General features: G+C 37.2%; 1 protein-coding gene across 2 annotated transcripts in view; it reads right to left on the reverse strand.

The window, feature by feature from the left end:
• Positions 1-23029, reverse strand: part of LOC118801537 (interleukin-1 receptor type 1) — a 45886-nt gene that overhangs the window by 11978 nt on the left and 10879 nt on the right. For both annotated transcript variants that reach the window (XM_036561860.1, XM_036561861.1), the window contains exons 3-8: positions 15463-15682; positions 12483-12669; positions 12013-12163; positions 7792-7857; positions 7500-7635; positions 2481-2623 (exon numbers count right to left, since the gene is read on the reverse strand). In XM_036561860.1, coding sequence (XP_036417753.1) covers positions 2481-2623; positions 7500-7635; positions 7792-7857; positions 12013-12163; positions 12483-12669; positions 15463-15682 — 903 coding nt within the window. The remainder of the gene's footprint in view (positions 1-2480; positions 2624-7499; positions 7636-7791; positions 7858-12012; positions 12164-12482; positions 12670-15462; positions 15683-23029) is intronic.

Raw genomic sequence — 23029 nt, forward strand, 5'->3', positions numbered from 1 at the left:
TGACACTTTTAATGGGTTCTGTGACTTTTTTCAATGAGGAGTTAAATTAAATGGAATTCTCTAGCTGAGTTATGGACGGAAAATGGATGAAGTGATGATATCACTAAGCGGAAGCAGCCAAACGTTAACGTGCAATCGAGATGTTATTAGGCTAGTTTAACACCCAGTTTTGTGAGAAGGGGAACGCTGCAGACCGGAGACTTCAATTATCATAAGCACAAAACACTGAAGGTAAACAGTTTCCATTAGGAGCCAAGTGGCTATTAAATAACTTTTTGTGAACAAGCAAAGTTTCGGTTTATCTTCCCACTTCCGCCTGAACAGTATGTAATGCCTTTTTGCACTTTCCTTCAAACCATTGGCTGATACACAAAATTAGAGACAGGTAATTCACACTTGTCATTGGCCAATGCAAGTTTTTGATTGACAGTTCATCTCTGTTATACGATTGGCCGATGCAAGAAATGATTGACAGTGTCTCTGCCTATTTGTTACGCCCACTGGTTCTCCGGGCTGCAGTTACATGTACTTGGGACCAACCCTGTTCATCTGTTTCTTTTTCTGTATCTTGTTCTCGTTCTTGCTGGCTTTAAGGAAAGAACTTTGAGGGGCGGGGCTAAGGCAGAGCTAAGGCAGGGAAAAGGTTTTGGTTGGTTTCTTAGGTTGCATATAATGAATATGCAATTTCTTTGAATGCTGCTCAAGTGTCACATAATCCTTTGGAGATTCTGGGTGTGGTTACATTTAAGTAGAAGAAACTTAGAAGCATGCAATTTCATATATAAAATATTACTGTTTCCGTAAAGACTGTTACAAATAACTATGGAGCTTACAGATATATATCTAAGTATATTTAGTATATTTAAACGTATACCATAATATGGTTACATACAATTAGTTGAATCCTTAACCATTCTAGTCATATAAGAAATAGGAACTACTTAGAAAAAAGAATTAAATTGTTAAAAGACAATTTCGAGGTTATATGTCACACTACCATTTCTAAACAATGCTTAAATGAATGGTTACATAACTCAAGTAAAATAAGTGAGTACATTATCATCAATATTTCTGTAGATATGTTGGCAGAAGCTCTATGATTAAAGTATACATAGTCACACAAGCTACAAACTTCATAATCCTACTTCTAATAACACTACAAGAAGACTTGCAAGAAAAGCAGATATATAAGATTAACTGTGATTACGAAACAAATGGATTGCATGTTTCTCAAACAAAAGAAAAATGAATAAAATGGGTGAAATGAACACAGTTGCGAATGATCAAAGACCAACACAAAAACCTAGATCAATGAAACAGGGTTACAATTCAAGAATCAAAATAACTACTGGAGTATAATAGAGTATAGGGTAGAGAGTTTGGTATCAATTCCCTTTGGCAGGGATTAATTGATTCACGTCTGACAATGCAACATGTTAACTGTAAGAGAGGTGTTCTTCACAGTTTGATAAAGGAAAGGCATTTGATTGATACTTGATTAAACATCACATTGTGAATAATTAGCCAGAAAATAGGGCTCTCAGGAGCCTAGTCTCTGCACGGACCCAAAATTTACAACACTGAAGGAATGCACTTAAGAGTATCTGGCCACACCAGGGGTCTGTTCAGGGACTTGTGAGGTCTCAACAGTCCCCTCACCCAGGGTTGACTGGTGTGCCATCTTTGGCCTGTGTTTTAGGCTAGATGTCTCTCTTTGTGGGGGAAGGTGAGATGTATTGGGGGTGAGAGAGAGATAAAGGAATTTTCAAAAGTCACAATTTATGGTATCCAAAATTACTTCGGTGATGTCCAAAGGTCTCTTTAGGGTGTTTATAAAGGGGTGGCATGAAGTTCCATTAAGTTGCACTTAAACTGTTAGTCAAAAGAAAAAGAAAGTCTTCAGACCTCTAGGTCAAAGTAGGTCTGTTTTGAGGTGAGCCACCCCCCCCTCCCCACTTCTGCACTAGGTTGCCAAAAGATGGGGGTTGCAAGACGTGTCTTTAGCACTCAGCCATAAATTTACTATAGGTCCTTCTAAACATCCTGCTGCCTGCAGATGCAGATTTCTCTTTGCTCAGAAAGTTCTGATCAATTTATGAATTAAAAGCAGCAAAGCACGCTTCAATATATGTGTGTGTGTGTGTATATATATATATAAATAATATATACACACACACACACACACACACACACAAAGGGGACAAAACCTTGTATCTTCATTATTTCTTATTTTTGAATACATTTGTTTTAATTTGAAAATGCCAGCTGCTTTTTATAACTTATGAATAATTATTAATGCATAATTGAACCAACAGAAATGGTTCAAAATGACCTGTAATAAAACCTTTTTTGCAGTAACTTATGTTAATACATTTAAAGTTACCACTGCAAAGATACAAGGTTTTAGTCTGACATTGACAATTTATGTAAAACAATGTGATGAGTAATGAGTGATGAGTGAGTATAGTTTAATCACTTACATGGGACAAGTGTCACTGTGCCATTGCTTGTACCTTTGGAGTTTAAGATATAACACGTAAAAGGGATGTGCAGAAATTTTGTCTGAACTTCCAAAATGGTAAGAGTACTTTCGCAGTACTTTGTGTTGTCCACTGAGTTACAGCTAAATCAACAAAAGAGAAAATCTCAGAACATACCGAACATGACTTCATGCTGTATATCACTGTACAAGTAGAGAACCATGACTACTAGAACTAGGCCTTCAGTTCAGTCCAAAAATATCAAAATCTGAGTCAAAAAACAAGACCAAAAAAACCCCACTGTTACAATAATTCTACTTTACATTCCATATGTTTTATTTGAAGCTTGTAATGGCAATTAACATATACACTAAATGGTCAAAAATATGTGGACACCTGACCATTACACCTATATGAGCCTGTTGGACATCCCATGTCAAAACCATGGGCATTGATATGGAGTCCCCCCCCTTTTGACTTTGTGCCCATTCAGTCAAAAGACCATTTGTGATGTTGGACGAGAAGGCCTGGCTCACAATCAACATTACAGTTTATCCCATAGGTGTTCAGTGGGATTGTATATTAGCAGAGCAGAGGCATGTAGGTCGAGAGTGTTCAGGGTGAGTCAAAAGACGATGCTCAATTTTTATAACCCCACTGACATTCTACATTGAGAACACCAGCTTATTCCATTACAAAGGTGCTTTCAAACACTAATGTGTAGAATCAATCAATAAAAATATTCATTTATTACTAAAGTTGTATGCAAAAGTTTGGGCATCTGTGGTCAAATTACATATGTTGTTCATTTTTGAAGTGAAAAGAATTATCTGCAGTGGGTCCAGAGTGGCAGGTACTGAGGAGACTTTATCTGCTCCTCACTACCTGCCACTCTGGACCCACAGCAGTTCGCTTACAGACAGAACAGATCCACTGATGATGCGATAGCCCTGACTCTACACACTGCCCTCTCCCATCTGGACAAAAAGAACACGTATGTGAGAATGCTGTTTGTGGACTACAGCTCACCATTCAACACCATCGTGCCCTTTAAGGCTCGACATTAAGCTTCAGGATCTGGGTCTGGACAGTTCTCTGTGCAGCTGGACCTGAACTTCCTGACGGACCGATGCCAGGTGGTAAGGATGGGCAACATCACCTCCTCCTCACTGACCCTTAACACTGGTACTCCTCAGGGCTTTGTGCTCAGCCCTCTCTTGTACTCTTTGTACACCCACGACTGCTCAGCCAGACACAGCTCCAATGTCATCATCAAATTTGCAGATGACAGCACAATTGTGGGCCTGATCTCCAATGACAATGCCATTAAGCGGAAAGCTCTGCAGAGAGTGGTGCGGACAGCCCAGCACATTAACAGGGTCCAGCTCCCAAACCTCCTGGATTTATACACCAGCCACTGCCTGAGGAAGACCAGGAGGATTCTAAAGGACTCCACCCACCCAAGCCACTGTTTGTTCTCAACAGCTGCCGAGCAGGAGGAGGTACAGAAGCATAAAGTCCAGAACCAGCCAGTTACGAGACAGTTACTTCCCTGAGCCATCAGGCTGCTGAACAGCCAGTAGTGCTGGTGTATTGGTCTATAGGCCTGTCACTGCACCTCTGATTCATCATCTCCATGGACAATCTACACCTTATCCACATCTCATCAGACTCACTCAGATCTTATGCATCTTCAATCTAGCAAATCTGTACTTACACATATAGATTGACATCTTGTACATCTTCTATCCATATCTTGTATAATCTGGAAGATTTCTATATAAATATTCTATCCCCTGTGTACCTGCATCTCAGTTATTTATCTACCTGAGACTAATTGCACATACGGAATGGGTACAACAGTACATTTCATAGTATTATTAAATAACTTATTACTGTACTGTACTGTATAGAAAATAGTGCAATACTGGTGTATATTGTGTATACGTGTATATTCACAGTCGGTGTAGATATATTTCTTTTTTTTTCTTTTATATACGGTGGTGTGAAAAAGTGTTTGCCCCCTTCCTGATTCCTTATTCTTTTGCATGTTTGTCACACTTAAATGTTTCAGATCACCAAACAAATGTAAATATTAGACAAAGATAGCACAAGTAAACACAAAATGCAGTTTATAAATGAAGGCCTTTATTATTAAGGGAAAAAGAAATCCAAACCTACAGGGCCCTGAGTGAAAAAGTGATTGCCCCCCATTAAAACATAAATTAACTGTGGTCTATCACATCTTTGGATAGCTGAGTTCAATTTCCCTAGCCACACCCAGGTCTGATTACTGCTACACCTGTTCTCAATCAAGAAATCACTTAAATAGGACCTGCCTGACAAAGTGAAGTAGACCAAAAGGTCCTCAAAAGCTAGACATCATGCTGCAATCCAAAGAAATTCAGGAACAAATGAGAAACAAAGTAATAGAGATCTATCAGTCTAGAAAAGGTTATAAAGCCATTTCTAAAGCTTTGGGACTCCAGCAAACCACAGTGAGAGCCATTATCCACAAATGGCGAAAACATGGAACAGGAGTGAACCGTCCCAGGAGTGGCCGGCCGACCAAAATTACCCCAAGAGCGCAGCGACGACTCATCCAAGAGGTCACAAAAGACCCCACAACAACATCCAAAGAACTGCAGGCCTCGCTTGCCTCAGTTAAGGTCAGGGTTCAAGACTCCACCATAATAAAGAGACTGGGCAAAAATGGCCTGCGTGGCAGAGTTCCAAGACGAAAACCACTGCTGAGCAAAAAGAAAATAAAGGCTCGTCTCAGTTTTGCCAGAAAACATCTTGATAATCCCCAAGACTTTTGGGAGAATACTCCAAAACACACCAGCAAGTCCACCTCTGAATGGCTTAAGAAAAACAAAAGTAAAACTTTGGAGTGGCCTAGTCAAAGTCTTGACCTGAATCCGATTGAGATGCTGTGGCATGACCTTAAAAAGGCGGTTCATTCTCGGAAACCCTCCAATGTGACTAAATTACAACAATTCTGCAAAGATGAGTGGGCCTAAATTCCCCCACAGTGCTGTAAAAGACTCATTGCCAGTTATCGCAAATGCTTGATTGCAGTTGTTGCTGCTAAGGGTGGCCCAACCAGTTATTAGGTTTAGGGGCAATCACTTTTTCACACAGGGCCCTGTAGGTTTGGATTTCTTTTTCCCTTAATAATAAAGATCTTCATTTATAAACTGCATTTTGTGTTTGCATATGTTGCCAAAACATGTATATATCATTGAGCATTAATGGTGCCTTCACAGATGTGCACGTCACCCATGTCATGTGCACTAATGCACCCCTATACCATCATGAATACTGGCTTTTAAACTGTGCACTGATAACAAGCTGAGTAGTCTTTAGCCTGGAGGACACAGTGTCCATGATTACCAGAAATAATTTCAAATGTAGATTCGTCGGACCATAGGACACTTTTCCACTTCCCCTCAGTCCATTTTAAATGAGCTCAGGCCCAGAGAAGGTGGCAGCATTTCTGGATCCTGTTTATATATGGTTTCTTCTTCACATTTTAGTTTTAACTTGCATTTGCAGAAGCAGCGACAAACTGTTTTCACAGATAGTGTTTTTTAGGAGTGCTTCTGAGCCCATGCAGTGATTTTCATTACAGAGGTGATGAAACACAGTGGTAAACATGCCCCCATCCCAACTTTTTTGGAACATGTTGTTGGCATCAAATTCAAAATGGGCATATATTTTTCAAAAAAACAATACTATTTCTCAGTTTCAAAACCTAATATGTTGTCTTTGTACTATTTTTTGTACTATTTTCAATGATTAAATGATTTGAATTTAAATGCTTTGCACATCATTGCATTTTGATTTTATTTACATTTTGCACAGTGTCCCAACCTCTTTGGAAATGGGGTTGTAGATAAAAAGTAGATACATAAGGATAGAAAAATATATAAAAACACTTCCATCCTGCATTTCCACTGTCTGAAATGTCATTAAGAAATGTCACTAAGGGGAACTATGGAAGTTATGGCAAGACCTGGTAGCACAAGAAAACACCTGGATAGAACTGCTCGTATGGTAAGCAGAAAGGCAAAGGAAAACACCTATATGAAAGCAAAGGACCTGCAGTAAGGTTTAGCTGACAAAGAAATGGTGGTGTGTCTTTTTACTGCACAGTATTGCCTCCACAAACATGATCTGCATAAAAAAGCCATCAGAATTAAACTTCACCTGCAACCCCATCACAAAATTTACTGGCTGAGGTATGCAAAACATCTGAATAAGCCAGAGGCATTCTGGAAACAATTGCTGATGAAGTAAAACTGGATCTCTCTGGCTACTGTCACCAAAGTGTTTATGTGCAGCCAGTAGCACAGGAAACACTGCAGGTTTATTGTTTGTGTGCAGCCAGTAGCACAGGAAACACTGCACAAGTAGATGGGAGAATGGATTTCACTAAATAACATCAAATTCTGGAAGCAAATGTGACATAGCTACTCAAGGAACGGAAGCTGAAAAGAGGCTGGCTTCTACAACAGGACAGTGATCCAAAACATGCCTCAAAATCCATTGTGAAGTATTTGAGGAAACACACGCTGAAGCTTTTTTGACCTAAACATCATTGAAAATTTGTGGGCAGATATTAAACATGCTGTTCATGAAAAATGGCACAAGAATATTGCAGAACTAGAAGTTTTCTACATTTAAGTTAATGAAATATGAAGTAACTGTGCATTAAAATTTACAGAAAAAATGTTTTTAATACTTTGTGCAGAGGTTGTGTTTACCTCTTTTCAGTTTCAAAAATCAACAAAATATGTGATTTGGCCTGTGGTGCCCAAACTTTTGCATACAACATTATGTCTATTAATTACTTAAAAAGGAAATGGGGTGAGGTGCAAATGTGGATGATTAGCACTTAATGGGGAATGTATGTATGTACTGAATTGTATAGTGAGTAATGTATAGCCACCTTTTCATGCTTTCTTTTTTGCACAGTCCACATATAATTTGCACTACACACATTTTCATACTCACCTGACTTCACCAGTAACAATGTGTTCTGAGATATCATCAGCATAACTACCGTTCACCATCCAAAAAATCATGGTAGGTTCTGAATTATCTTCACCAGTTCCAACAAACACTCTGCAGTTCAACTCATGTCTTATACCTACAGCGTAAAACACACAAACACTTAAACTCAATTACAACATTGGTACAAAACAGGCATATATTTGCAACTGACTGCAAAAGTACAGCAGAGTAGGTGTACTTTTAGCAAATAATTTAGCTTGTGGAACAGACAAGGGTGTTACACACCACTTACCAACTTTAACAGTATGCGTTTCCTGTTGATGTGGTTTGACCATTCTGGGCTTCTGTGGAACTGAACCTGTTGATGCATTAAGTAACTACTATGACCCATTGCGGAGAATACAAAAATGTAATAGTAGATCTCACAACAGACAAGTACATGAATAATGTTTATTTAATTTCACTGCTATAACTTGACATGATTTAACTTTATAGTCTGTAAACAGCTGCTCATTCAGAGTTTCTTCTGAAATGAAGGGTGTTTGTCCCCTTTTGCTGCAGTAACAGCCTTGACTTTCTCTAGTTCCACTGCTCCACAGCCCAATGCTAAGGTTTTTATATTCCTCTAGCCCACGCTTTACATTGGGTATGCTGACCTTAGACTCATGTGCAGCTGCTTCAGAGCATTCCATTCAATTGGTCAATGCTTTTCTATGGAGATTATGAAAACTGTGTAATAAAACACCTGTATCAGCACCTTAAAGCAGCTGAGTTCTAATTATAAAGGCTGTCTGAATACTTTTGGATGTTTAGGGCCACTTTCCCAGATCCAGATCAAGCCTAAATTTGGCCTAAAAAGAATTCCACTTTGCACCTTGTATTTGTTGTCTAAAATAATACTGTTTGCTACATCTAACAAAAATAGCTCACTATTCTAGGCTTGTTAAAATGATCATATTAAATTTACTCCACGTTCATTGGATGGATTTTACAAGCTGATTTGTTCTTCTTCATCACGCTTAACAGTTTCCTAAAGCTTGAAAGAGATGCTCAATCACAAATCAGTATGCTGTCCAGGATAAACAAATGTACAGTGCTCTTTTAAGATTTGTTTGGTAAAAATATGTCTGTAGAACTTTCTTGCTACTCTGGTCAGCAGCACAAATGCTGTGTGTGAGAATGACCAGTGCGGGCAAGCTGTAGCATCTGAAACACCCAAAATCTTGTCCAAATGTAAACGTCTGAAACAGTGTAAAAACACAACATATTTCTTAAAACAGTAATATATTTAAAAAGTAGTCCAAACAAAGATATTCTTCTTCTTGTATAATTTTTACCTGCACTGCACTTTAAAACTAGCCGGATTTGTTGGGAAAACCAGCAACGCGTGACATCTCTGTTCTGTTCAACACAGAGCCATGACAAGAGCTGAAATGGAAAGCCGTGCAAGGGTAAAACTATGTGCAAACGCCGCACAGCGTGACTGACAAAACAGAACTTGCTCATAATGGTTCGTGCACGTGGCATACACCCAACAACACACTTGCTTTGTGCGCACAGCCACATAAATTTATGCTGACTGATGTACAAGGCGCTGCGAGCAGCACTCAGCGGTGATGTTTTGTCTAAAACACCATTTTGCTTAGTTTATAAGAGTTATTTAAGCTGTTCATGCTCACGGTTAATTTGTCTCAGGGGTGCCAATGTTTGTGGTTCAGTGTACTTGGGACTATCAAAGTATCCACTGTACAGCAAAATTTGTATCATCATCATACTAGTATTTAGTTTTATATCAGTAAACCACCCACCCCTACTATGTACTAAATAATGTCGATATCCATTAAATGCATCAAGTGTCGACTAGTTCATCCCATTAAAAGTTTCACAAGCTTAAGATGATTGCATTGAGATGTAAACCACTCCCATTTTTACTTTACAATATTCCAAACTTAACTAAAATTATCGTCAGAATGTAAAGAAATAACAGTTTTAATGTTATGTCAAAGTTGTCTGTGTATCGTGCTGCAGAGATATCTACTGAAGATAGCATGCAACCAGCTAGCTCTGTCCTACTCTGTCTTGTAATACTACTTTTTACCCCAAGAGGCAGTAGTGAGTCACTGTAGCATCAGGTAAACACAACTATGGCTGAGGCTTTGGCAAGCGACTATTATCACCACCACCACCTGCTCCTGGCAGGAAACCACATTTGTCAGCAAAGAAAAGAAGTGACATAAATAGAACCAAAACAAGAGTTAACATTGGTGTTGCTTTCCACCGCTTGAGACAGCTCTTGTTGAGAAAATATTGGTGATATGTTTCCCCCTATTTGTTTGGAGTGTGAAGAATGTGACAGTTTGCATCATTTTACATATTGTTCCTTTAAGCTTGATGTGCAGGAGTTTGTAAGTGTACATAGGACAATAAAAATTGCGCATCTTTACATCTTGCCAAGGCTGAAAAATATTGTAAATTACAAAGATTCTTGATATTGAGTGTAATGCATTTATATTATTGATAAATGTTAGAGAGTTCAAAGAGGTAGGAAAGCAAAGTTCTTCTTCGATATTAAGACCTTTGTCTGGGCAGCCCAGTAGTACAACAGAAAATCTGTTGAGTCCCAGTAAATTTTTCTCTTTAGATGTATTTTTTAGAGCTATTTTGGTTGAGGAGTTTTTTCCAAAAAAAGGAGCTTATCAATTTGTTTATTTGTTTTAAAGAATGCATTAATATAATATAACAGGGCAGTGACCGAAACATAACTAAACTGTGGCAATATATTCAGTTTTATCACTTTAATTCATCCAAGAAATGAGATAGCAAGCAGATTCTAATGTTTCAATTCTTCCTTGATCTTTTTAAGTAGCAGGGCGTAATTTAGGAGAAAAATCTTTAAAGGTGATATATACGACATTTTAAACATTAATATAGCAGCAAGCAACTATCTTCTATGTAAAAACATAGTGGTGCAATGGCGTCCTGAGCAGAGAATGAAGTCATATTCCCTCTCTATGTGCTGTAATCCGAGCTTATCTGTTTTTTGTTTTTATGGCCGGTCTGGCCGTGCATGCATGTTAGTCCCGCCCTGTGAAAACGGTGGCCCTCCCCACATTTTGTTTGGCCCTCCAGTGACCATCTAAACAGCGTGCATGCACAATTTAAGCCGGAACGGGACAATTCTAACAAGAAGCTGAGGCTCCAGAATGTAGTCTTAACTGCTGCACTTTTCAAGGTGGAACGGGAAAATCCAAACAAGAAGATGAAGTGCTTGAATGTAGTCTTAACTGGTGCACTTTTTAAGGGGAAATGGCAAAATTTGAACAAGAAGCTGAGGCATTAGATTGTAGTCTTAACTGCTGCACCTTTTAAGGTGGAACAGGAAAATTCAAACAAGAATCAGGTGCTGGAATGTAGGCTAGCTGCTGCACCTTTTAAGCTGGAACAGGAAAAATTAAAACAAGAAGCTGGCAAAAAAGAAGCTGACTTTAGCTTCATTGAAAGTTGAAATGAATAGAAAGAGATAGGGAGATTGCTCGTGCTGGACAAGTGGGTAGCATTAACTCATTTTTGCGGTTTCACAGAACCAATAGGGCAGTTTTGTTTTGTCCTGTTTGTGAATGTTTGTGATAGCAACTGGTAAGCTTCACAGCAACAACTGCAGCGGCAGTTTGCTAACCCACTACCTAGCTAACATTCGTTACATTACTTGCTGTGTCTAACTGTAACTGTTCACTCTAACGTTATATTATGGTATTTGTGTGTACAATGTTTGCGAAGGATTTTATGGCCACAAAGATCTCAAAAAGCGTGTTGACCTCGACAATGCACATCCATGAATTTGGGTGCAGAGCTTTTGAAGGAGCACTGAAGGGAGGGGTGTGTTTGTTATACTGTTGAGAATCGTATAGTGCTCCTTTAAGTTTAGGAGATACATTCACCCCCAGATATTTAAATCTGTTTAAATATGCCCAGGTAAAGAGAGAAATACTCATGGGTTTACCTGAAATTGATAAGCCCTTGGCTATTTTGATTAACAAATCATGTTTTAAAAGGTATTCCTCTGCGTGATTCTAAATTCTTGTGCAACACCTAAAAAGGAAAGTTACATGTCTGTATTAATTTTATCTGAAATCCATTTTTATCTTTATCTCTAATATCCATTCATGAACTCATTTATGCATACCACGAATACTTATAAATATCCAAATTTGTCTAAATGCACATCCCTAGTAGTTATAAGTAAAGAAATCCCATTACAGTTTGATAAACAAAATTAGTGATTTTAAATGGATTACTGTTTTAGTAGCTAAACCCCAGCACTGATGACAAGGAGATGAAGCCACTTTACGCAGCTGCAAGTGACATTTGTGGTCTACTATGACCTGCTCATTTGGGTCTTGCCACAGTGTTCACCTCAGAAACACAAACCTCAAAAAAAATGGTATATAGAAACATATCACATGCATAGCTTTCTAAACATTGTTTAGAAATTTTATAAATGTTATTTATTTACCAGAAATGACGGACACTGTCAGGGTCTGGGCAGCGGTGTACGAATTTCCTTCATGGGTAAAATTCAATAAGCAGGTATACTCTCCTCTGTAACTTTCTTTAACACTCAACAATTGAAGAATGATCCCTTTTGAAGGAAGAGGGCTGCAGTCCTTTGCAGAGGTAGAAAAGAAAAGAAAATGAAGTTTCACCTGCATGACCATAAGCATACATGCCACTACCATGCCAGTGTCACTGCAGACTACAATCTCTAATTATAGAACTACAAAGTGCTCCTATATGGTAAGTGGAGCTGATAAAATGAACAATACACATAGAGGTGTATTAATGAAGTGGCCAGTGAGATTTATAAGCCAACCAAAAATCCACCTCTATGAACAGAAAGCTCAACTCAAAGTAGATTTGCATTAGGTAATAATGTAGATTGTTTATGAAACCAAATGAAAAAGATGTCTCAGTAGAAAGTCATACCTTCATCCAGGTCACATGAAAATCAGCACCTAAACTGAGGATTTTGCTTATGTGGCCAGAGTTACAGTTGAGGAGCTGATTAATGCCCTTGGTTAGGTGGATTGGGAAGGGTTTCACTGAGGGACAAGTCCTATTGGCTACAGAAATGACAAAGTTGACAACTTTTTCTTCTTTTCTCCCCTTGCGCCTATTATGAGGACACAGATACAAAGGAGAAATAGTGTCAGAGTCATAAAAGGCTGTAAATGGGAGACAGCTTCTGTTTACACTCCAACTGATGAATCATTTGGCTAATAAAATTGGCCTGTGTTAAGGTAACTTGGAAAGCACTGTTTAACTACCAGTTTCTTTCATTTTTGATCATATAAAGTTGTATGAGTCAAGTATGTTCTTATCTCATATTGGTTACATATTAGTGACAAAATGTTCACTCGTCAGGGCCTACTGCATTATATTATCTTGTTGGAGAATACCAAACCTTGTTTTAATGTTTAATTACAGTATAATCCAGATTTTCCCACAAGTTTTCTCACAAGCTTAAAAGCTAGCTCCGAACTGTCCACTTCACGTAGATAAGTAACAGCCTAACAGAATAAGCACAATTCAAATGTCGAATATTCCAGCATGCAGTGACCAAAATGCTGACAGATTAGCCCACATTTTTAATGATGCTTTAAACTGCAGCAATGCATAAATGCCTATAAAGACTTTCTATATATATATATATATATATATATATATATATATATATATATATATATATTTTAGGGGTGGGAATCTCTAGGCACCTCACGATTCGATTCGATTACGATTCAGAGGGCTGCGATGCGATTATAAAACGATTATCGATGCATCTCGATGCATCTTTTTCTTCTATATAGCATTTATGTTTTCTCATTGTGTGAGCTCAAGTTTTGAGTTCAAGTTTATTTGTCACTTGCACAACATGTCAGGACATTTATGCATTGAAATGCTTGTGGTGAGGCTCAGCTAATCACTCTACAGAAAGTAAATAAGTAAAAATAAAAATACAACCAACTGAAATATATTTAATATACACAAAATATAGAGACAATACACATTTTAAAGTGACTAAGTAACTCGGTCTTATTGTTATTTAAAGTGACTTGGAACTTTTAAAGCAAAGTATTTGTAATGATCCATAATGAATTTACTTCCAACATTTTTTTTTATAAAACAAATGGAAGTGATGTGGCAAGTGAACTAGAAGGCTCTCATTCAGTGCTCTTGTTAGGAGCACGAGACGCTGCTGCCACTCATCTGCGCAGTTACGGTGAAATAAGATCCAGTGGTGATGGATGTCCACGCAGCGCGTTACAGCTATTCTACCCGTTTTCTTTAGTGATTTTATAACTTCGGTTTTGGTCTTGTTGTAGAGACGGGGGGATCGCTGTGTCAGTAAAATGTCTTTGAGACGGGTCGTGTGAAACATAGCGCGAAAGCCCTGTTTCGCAATGACTGAGAACCGCCGTGCGGACTGCAGGTCACATAGCAGCAATGCGTTATTCACATTTATAAACAGCGCAGTTGGTTTCCTGGTACGTTAAACCTGCAACGAGAGACTGTCAAACACTAAGAAGTGGTGAAGGTGAAGTCGCTTCTCTTTCAAATTCTCCCGTTCCACCTTAAATGGTGCCGCATTTACATTCGGCGCCTCAGTTAGAATTTAAGGTTGAACGGGTAAATTCGAACAAGAAGCTGGAGAATAAGAAGCGACTTCAGCCTTGTAAAACAGTCGAACCTTTTGCGGTCTGTCAACATTACATTATAAATTAAATATTTAGAAAATCGATCTTTGACATTTGTGAATCGATTCAGAATCGTTCACGTTCGCATCGCGATGCATCTTTTTTTCCCGCACCCCTAATATATATATTTATATATATATATATATATATATATATATATATATATATATATATATATATATATATATATATCAGATAATCATAAATAAATTGCATTTTAAATTTTTTAAATTTTGATTGTAAATTTCAATTAATTTTAATGCCCATTTCTACTGACATGTGAGAGTAACCATGCAAAGTACTGTTATGCTGTGACTCCCAATCCAAATACAGGGTATTCCATGCTTTGGACATTTTAAGAAATAGTTAATGCCCAAATCGATTAAAGGAGATCAAACAAAACATTTCTGAAGTCAGCTTCTTTAGTTTTGCACTGAAGATATAAAGTTAATGAAGATAACAAGTCATAGAATTTACTTTTATGAGCCACATAGCCACACTGCAAAACTAAAGACACTAACTGCAGACACCAAATGTCTTGATCAGTCAACTCCACTCTTAAAAAAGATGGTTCTTCAAGGGTTCTTAAGTAAAGACAATGGTTTTATATAGAACCATGAACATTCAAACAACCATTTGCATGCTTTAATGGTTCTCTGAATGGTGAAATAGTTCTTGAGATTGATGGAGAATGTGTTTTTTATAGAACCTTACTAAAATGGTTCTATATAGCACCAAAAAGGTTCTTGTAATGAATACAAGCTTGACATTGTAACAATAGCAGAACCTTTTTTGGTGCTATATAGAAGCATATACAACACACTGATGAAAGGACTTTATGTGTGCAGATGGTTCTTTGAGTGTTCATGGTTCTATATAGAACTACTGTCTTTACTAAAGAATCCTTGAAGAATCCTTTTTTAAGATTGTATATTTGGTTTACCCTGATACAACTTGTAAGCTAACTGACCTCTCCATGCTTCACTCAACAAGAAAATTGTGGCAGTTGTTGCAATTTTGGATGAAACTTATAGAACATTAGCAAAAATCACAACCTAATAAGAATGTGTAGCACACAATTACATAATTCTTTTAAGGATAGGAATTATTCACATCGGACTGCTACAATTTCTGTTCAGATAAATACGCATCAGCTTTCTCAGGACGGGAACTGGGAGCTACTGTGTTTTCGTGATAGGATGTCCTCACACCTGAAATTACAAGAGTAGTTTCCACTGTGTGAGGGTTGTGCAGGAAAGAACCACAGCAAGTGATTTCGAAGCTTCATTCCTGCAGGAAGACCGTCCTCATCAGAGTTCTGCTTCTGCCCCCAACTCCAGCTCACTTCAGTGTCCTCTGGGAGAAGCTGCTCACACTCGAGTGGAAACACATGACCTGCAGTGATCTCAAGTTGCTTTGTCTCATGATCCCCTGGAGAAAAGAGAGAAAAGTTGATAGGGTACACTTTTCCCATTATAGAGTAGAGTAATTATACTGTATAGTTCTCATACATTTTTCCAGTAAAAAGAAAGTTTTTTAAATGTTGAAAATATGCCAGCAGAAGTGCTTTTGCATTTTCACATTTTTGCTGGTGAACTAGTATGTATGGTTTCTTCATTTGTAGACAAATCGGTGAAAGGTGAAAAATACACACAAAAAATGTATTCAGATAAAATAAGAGCATTTAAATTAGGAATAATATGGCAAAGGAACATCACAATTGTTAAATTTTGGACTTAAAATTTGGTTTAAGAAAATAAATACACACTTTTCCTGTTAGCCTACAAGTAACTGATCAGCCCAGACAAGTCTGCTTCTTTAGATCTGCAGCAGAGCTACAAAGCTAACATAGGTAAAAAAAATAATGGAAGCTAACGTCATAGGTTCAGCCCATACTGTTTACCGGTTTTGTCACAGTTTTGGACGTGTAAAGATGTGACTAGTCTAATGCAGGCTCCCCATATCTAGACAATAGTTCTGTTTTTTAGGGTGGTGGAATATGTGAATAAGTGTACTCGTTTATGTAAAAATACTTTCAACACACGCACGCTGTACACACCTCATGAAAAACGGATCAACACATCACTTGCCAGAACTTAAAAATTCCAACCACAGTCTCAGTTAACTCATCTCTACATACAGGCAAAAACTTAAAACCAACAAGCCTGTCAGCACAACAGTGAAGAGGTGGACCAGTGGAGATGTTGAAAAGCTTCATGGCTGCTCTGAATCCACAAATGGCACTCTTTTTGAAGAGGCAACAGATGGACTCGACGAATACACAGATACTGTGGCATCATACATCAGCCTCTGTGAAGACAGCTGCAATTCAACCACATTACTGGTGAAATACAGCACTGGTTTTCAGCTTCGGAGGAAGAAAGAGGCAGTATTCAGAAGTAGTGACAAAATTCTCCACAAAGAGGCCAAACAGAAGCAAGAGAAAGAGATTACAGCAGCAAAGAAAAACTACTCAAAAAAGCTAAAAAAGCAACATTGCTGCTAACAACCAAACTTCAGTCTGGAAAGGGCTCCAAGAGATCACCAACTACAAGGTGAGCCACAGCCAGACATGCTAACAGCTTTTTCCCCAGAGCTATAGCGTTCATCAACCACAGCGGACACCCCACACATTAAATTTAAACTGAAACTAACAAACTTCATACTGTATTACAGTATAACTCCTGTGTACCATAATGATTATTTGCCCAGTCATACAAATGTTAATTTTTGTAAAGGATCATTTTAATGTGCATTTCATTCTGTAATATTCAGTATAAGAGTCAATGACAAGTAAGATTTTCAAAAAAATCTTATTAAAAAGAACAATGTTGTTATCATATCAAGAGTAGACATGCAGAGATTACAGTAAAACTAGGTTGGTCTTTACTTGAGAATTCACAATTAATTCAAAAGGCACAGTCAGAGCAGGCAAAGGTCAAAACCAGAGGGCAAGGTAACCAAAACAAAGGGAGTATTAAGGGAAAATCCAGAAAACAGAAAAGGCATCCTCAGCGGGAGCATGACAGATGTGCAGTTTTTGATAGATAGATAGATAGATAGATAGATAGATAGATAGATAGATAGATAGATAGATATTGCACATTTACATAGCATATAAGACAGATTGGTTGTATTTACTTGAGAGCAGGTAGTGCACTAGTTGGTATGAGGTAGTTACAACACAATGAATATAAGCATACCTATGAATATCAGCAGTATACATATACCTGAATACATATTTGCATTTATATCTATGTGCGTTGTATATCTTAAACATAGTTGATGTTTTCAAAGTTTTTAAATGCCTGTTTCAGTTATTAAAACTTTACTGTTTTGGTTGCACCATTTGACTACTATTGGTTGTGCCCGCTGACTTTTCAGACTAATTTCAAATGGAACTGGCATTTACTTAGACAACTGTGCAAACTTTTGATCTCGAACTTGAGTTAATTCCTACATTTCAAATTACTACACATTATTATAATAATTATGCATTTTCATGGTTTGCCTGAGATTGTACCACCTGACATGGTAAAATGAACCATTCTAACCAAAAATTTTTCCAAAATTATTTATAATGCAATAGCCCAGTCCCTCTTTTGTGAATGCATATCAAAATAAAAGTCCTTTGTTTTTGGTTGTGCCGCCTGACATTTGAGGAAGAAAGGTCTTGCGGACAAAAGTTTTCAAACATAAAATCGTGCCAGAACTTTTCTGATAGTTTAGTTTAATCAACATACATGGTTAGTTTAATCAACATACATGGTTCGGCGGTTGCACCACCTGGCATTTTGGTGGCAAAAATGAACTTTATGTGGATGCACTGAAAATTGTTTGACATAAATAAGGTATTGTTGAATAATTAAATATGTAATATATTTAAATTATTTGTTGGGAAAACCGTGGACTTGGTTATCAATCACTAACATAATAGTTAATAATTATATGTCTACTCAGAGCTGCATATGTGTAAATATTCATATCTGCATATGTACAGACATTCATACATTTCTTTGTTATTCTTTCATATTCTTTATTCTATTTATTGTACTTTTATATTTACTATTTATTGTACACAGTCTGTGTGCTTGTCTGGTCTGTTCAGTAAGTTATGTGAGCTTTCACCAAGACAAGTTCCTCAAAACTGTAACTTACTTGGTAAAATAAAGTGACTCTGATCCTGAAAAAGTTCCTATAACAATCAGATCATTGTTTGGTCTGATGATAGGAAAAAACATTCCACAATGATTTTAATGATGTAAATATAGAGCTATGAAAAATGATATTTTTAATAATTACATCACAATATGTCACAATAAGCTTTTCTGAGCATATTGCCGATGTTTGATTACAAAGACAGCACAAGTCCTGTTTAATTGGATTTAGTGCAGCACAGTGCATGAAATGCTGAATCAAAGTGATTGGATTCGTAGTTTTTTGCAGTACTTTTTTAAATGTAGCAATACTTTGTCTGTTCAAGAACATGTGAGTGGAGCAGTGTGGGAGCAAAGTGACATGATTTTGCTTGGAGTGCACAGCAGCTTTTTAGAAAGTCAGCGTGCCAGTGTTCTGTCTTGCTTCGAAATCATTCCAGTATCGCTCCATCCTGCAAGTCAGACAGTCCTTTTTTCCCCACTGACTGCCTCTGTGTGACATTAGTGATGTGGCAGTGACTCTACAGCTTGCACACGACAGCCATTCATAGGCAGCTTAGTGTAAGTCTTGTGTCATTTATTTTGCTGTACGAATGATAAAGATGATATTAAAAGTGCATGCATTCATTTACCCTCTGCAAATTTCTAGATTAGGCTGCTTTAAGCCTAAACTTTCAGAAAAAAGCCTTGTGTAGCTCAGAATGTTAATATAGCTTTTCGTTTAATAATGTCCATACATTCAAGGCGCAAAAAACGTCCTGAAGTATCGTGATATTGCACTTTGCCATATTGTCCAGCTCAATGTACATGTAGTAATGTACATGGGTATATGTATACAGTTGAAGTCTTTGAATATAAAGTTCACTGTCTCTAGAGGTTGACACCTGTACTATGCACTGTGCAAAATTTTAAATCATCACACACTTGCCTCAAACCACACAGCTGTTCAGTAACCTCTGATTGACTTTTTGTGTTTCTGACACTGTATGGGTCACTGTTATCCATATATCTATATAGTTTGTATCCATTTTCAGATAACAGTATTTATATTTTTACTATAACTTAATTAAACTGTAGATACTGAATGCAACAATTAAAGCCCTTTTTAAAAAAAACTTTGCTTCAGAAAATTCAAGCAACGTTCACTGACTAATAATCAAAGATACTGGCAAGTCAAAAAAATCAGATTATTTTAGCATTTCAACTGAATCCTCAGACAATGCAATATACTAATAGATGCAGTAATAAACAAACGCTATGTAAAGGTATGACTATCTATTTTTTCAGCAGCATGTTCCAGAAAAACTGAAACATTTGTGGTCTCTGGTCCTTGTAAATATGGGTCATGAGGACTTGAAACTTTGAGCTTTTCATATACTGTCCAATAACAGGTGTGACCCAGATGTGGGTTGTGGGATATACCAAATCAGTTGTTGAAACGAGTGACCTAAATTATCATTTAGAGAAATTTGAAAGTTGTTTTTGAGAATTGGCAATGGAGAAAGGTGCTCTAACGTTATGACTAAACCTAAACGGTAGACAATTTAGGTCAAACACGTTTCCATGTAGACCACATTAATTTCTTCCTAATTCTTAATACTTAATATACTTAATACTTAATAATTGTCCGGGGGCTGAAGACACAAACTGATTGAGTTTTGACATTTTTTGCCATTCTTCAGTTATACAAATCTTAGTTGTGTAACCATATGGGACCTTTGCTGTTGTATTTTGCACTTTATAATGTGCCACATTTTTAATAGGAGACAGTTCTGGACTGCAGGCACATCTGTCTAGCACCTGCACTATCTGACTACGCAGCCAAGCAGCATAAAGCCACTGAACGTGGCTTGGGGTTGTCAGTTTGGAATAAGCATGAACGTCCCTGAAAAAGAAAGTGTTTAAGAGTCCTAAATGTGTATGTATCTTTCATCCTTTTACCATGAATGGTGCTTTCAGAGATGTGCAAATTTCTCTACAACACCATGACAGACAATGGATTTTGAATTTTACACTGGTAACAATCTGGATGGTCATTGTCAGACACAATACACGTTTACAATGTGCATCAGTTCATTTCAGACAAGCTTTACAAATCACTGAATGCAATGATGTGCAAATCATTTAAACCCTTTATTTAATTGAAAATTGTACAAGGACAACATATCAAATGTTGAAACTGAGAAATTGTATTGTTTTCTGAAAAATATATACCCATTGTGAATTTGATGCCAGCAACAGATGCTCTTGCATGCATTACAACAGTATGGCTTAGTGGTCCGGATGCAGTCCAGGCCTATCACCCATTAAAAATATTTTGCTCTTTAGATGAAAAATATGACAAATGAGACCTTGAGCTGTTGAGCAGCTCAAATCCTATTTCAAGCAAGAATAGGAAAACAATTCACTTTCAAAACAGCAATTGGTCTCCAGCAATTGGAGATGGCACAAAATATAATAATAGAATCACAAATAATTCTAAGTCACCTATGGTGCTTTTACACCCCCCCCCACCCCATACTCAGATAAAACAGAGGTTCTTCTTCTTGGTCCAAAAGCTGCTAGAAATAGGAGACTATCTAATTTAAGCTCAGTAGTTTCTCAGTTACATCAGGTACATCTGTAAAAAACCTTGGTGTCACAATAGATCCTGACCTGTCCTTCGATAACAAATATTTCTAGAATAGCTATTTGGTGAAGCTAGACTAAATTTAGCACAACAGTAGACTCAGCTTAGCTCCAGGTTTCCTTAAAGATACAGAAGCACACTTAAACTAAACTCTCATTCACAAAAACTAAAGATTTTTTTCCTCAGTAATTTTATTTCATTAGTTTTACAGTAGTTTTAATTCAGTTTTCATGTTTTAGAAAACTATTGTTTTTATTTTTATTACAGTTAACAAGCATGTTTTTACATTGGTAATTTTCATTTTAGTAATAGTTTAAGTTAACTATAATAACCCTGGTATGAATTAAGTGTATCTACCTACCTTACCATGCAAGTGGTCACACTGTCCTGAAATGACTGTGTTGCAGTATTTCACTTAGATAACTCTGCCCAGGAACAGAAATATTTGTCTAGAGCAGTATGTATCTAATATGAATTATAACATATAATATTGTATCTAATATGAAGTTCTCCAGTATCTTTGGTGTACTGGAAAAACTTATATAGGTCACAAACTGCACACTACTTATTATATTTGGGAAAAATCACCACTGATGCACAGTGCAGCCAGAGCATAGATTCTACAAGACTGTGGAACTGAAGGGATGGAACACCGTTCTTCTAAAAGATACTGCCTCATTTGATGTTGACAAACCTGGAGACCATGTTGGTCCAAAATTGCCCATAGGATTGTGATCTGGTGACTGTGAAGGCTGCAGTGTATGATTTACATCATTTCTATCCTCATAACACCATTCAGTGACTACTTGGTCGTATGCTACACATGCATTCGCACACTTTAATGTGGTGACTCATCTGACCATACTTGAAAAAATCATTGGACACTTTTTTTCCCTGCGTTTTTAACTGGCCTCCTTTAGAGAAGACCAGCTGGATATTGGCCCCTGGGTAATCTACGTTGAGTCAAGACCCCTGACCTAGACAATATCCGGTCAGGGGTGATCCTATGTTCTAAAGTTGTAAACCTACAGTGCAACTATATTGTAGGTGTTCCTGATAAAATACTCAAGTGCAGTTTCAATGTAGCTGTATCAAATTTAGGGCCTGACATGTAAAACGATTCTGGTTGCGTGCAAAACAAGTGAAGGAAGATGATCAGTATTTGATATGCCACTCCTCCCCACCACTATATCCTGTTTACTTCTTTTCAAGTAGCCAACTGAAGGTCTTGTGTGCTCTTTGGTATCTATAAAAGTGGAGCTGATCTGAAGTGTTTTTGAGGTTTTAACTGATGTCACATATAGGTCTGAACAATTTGCAGAAAATATGTAATTGTGATTTTTCTGACCAATATTGTGATTCTGACTTAAATTGCGATGATTTTCGATAAATTGAGGTTCGGGCCTTTTTTAAGGCCAAGAAGGCTAGTATATCTACTTCTTCAGGTTTGAGGCTTGAGCATAGCCATTTATCACATCAGGCTGCCAGGTAATTGTTCATATACACAGCACATGGTTTGTTTCTGATTGGTCTAACTCATCTACAGGTGGTTCACAGGTTCCAGTTTCAATGTTGTTAGGTTAAATTTTACCACTTAAAATTTGTTAAGGTAACATAGTTGATAATGTAGTTTATTATAGAAATTGCAGCTCTTGTGATTTTGCACCCTTTCACACTGCGATTTTGATATATAAAAACCATACATTTTTCAGCCCTAGTCACATTCATCTTTTATTCATCTTACTTTTATTTTACTGCTGTTTCATTCAGAATATTTATTTGAGTCAACTAAAACCAGATCAATTGCTTGTTAACATGTTAAGAAATTTTATTAGGTTGAACTAACAAGCCATTTTTCACAGTGTTGCAATTTGTGCATTTATTCAGTTTGGATTTACAGTTCTGAGATTCTGAATATGCCAAGCTTTTATTGTTTGTGCACTTTTTCTAAAGCTGTATTTAGGAAACTGTTTAATGCATTCTACAGCTGCT

Source organism: Colossoma macropomum, unplaced genomic scaffold, assembly GCF_904425465.1.
Source record: "Colossoma macropomum unplaced genomic scaffold, Colossoma_macropomum, whole genome shotgun sequence".
Classification (NCBI taxonomy): domain Eukaryota; kingdom Metazoa; phylum Chordata; class Actinopteri; order Characiformes; family Serrasalmidae; genus Colossoma; species Colossoma macropomum.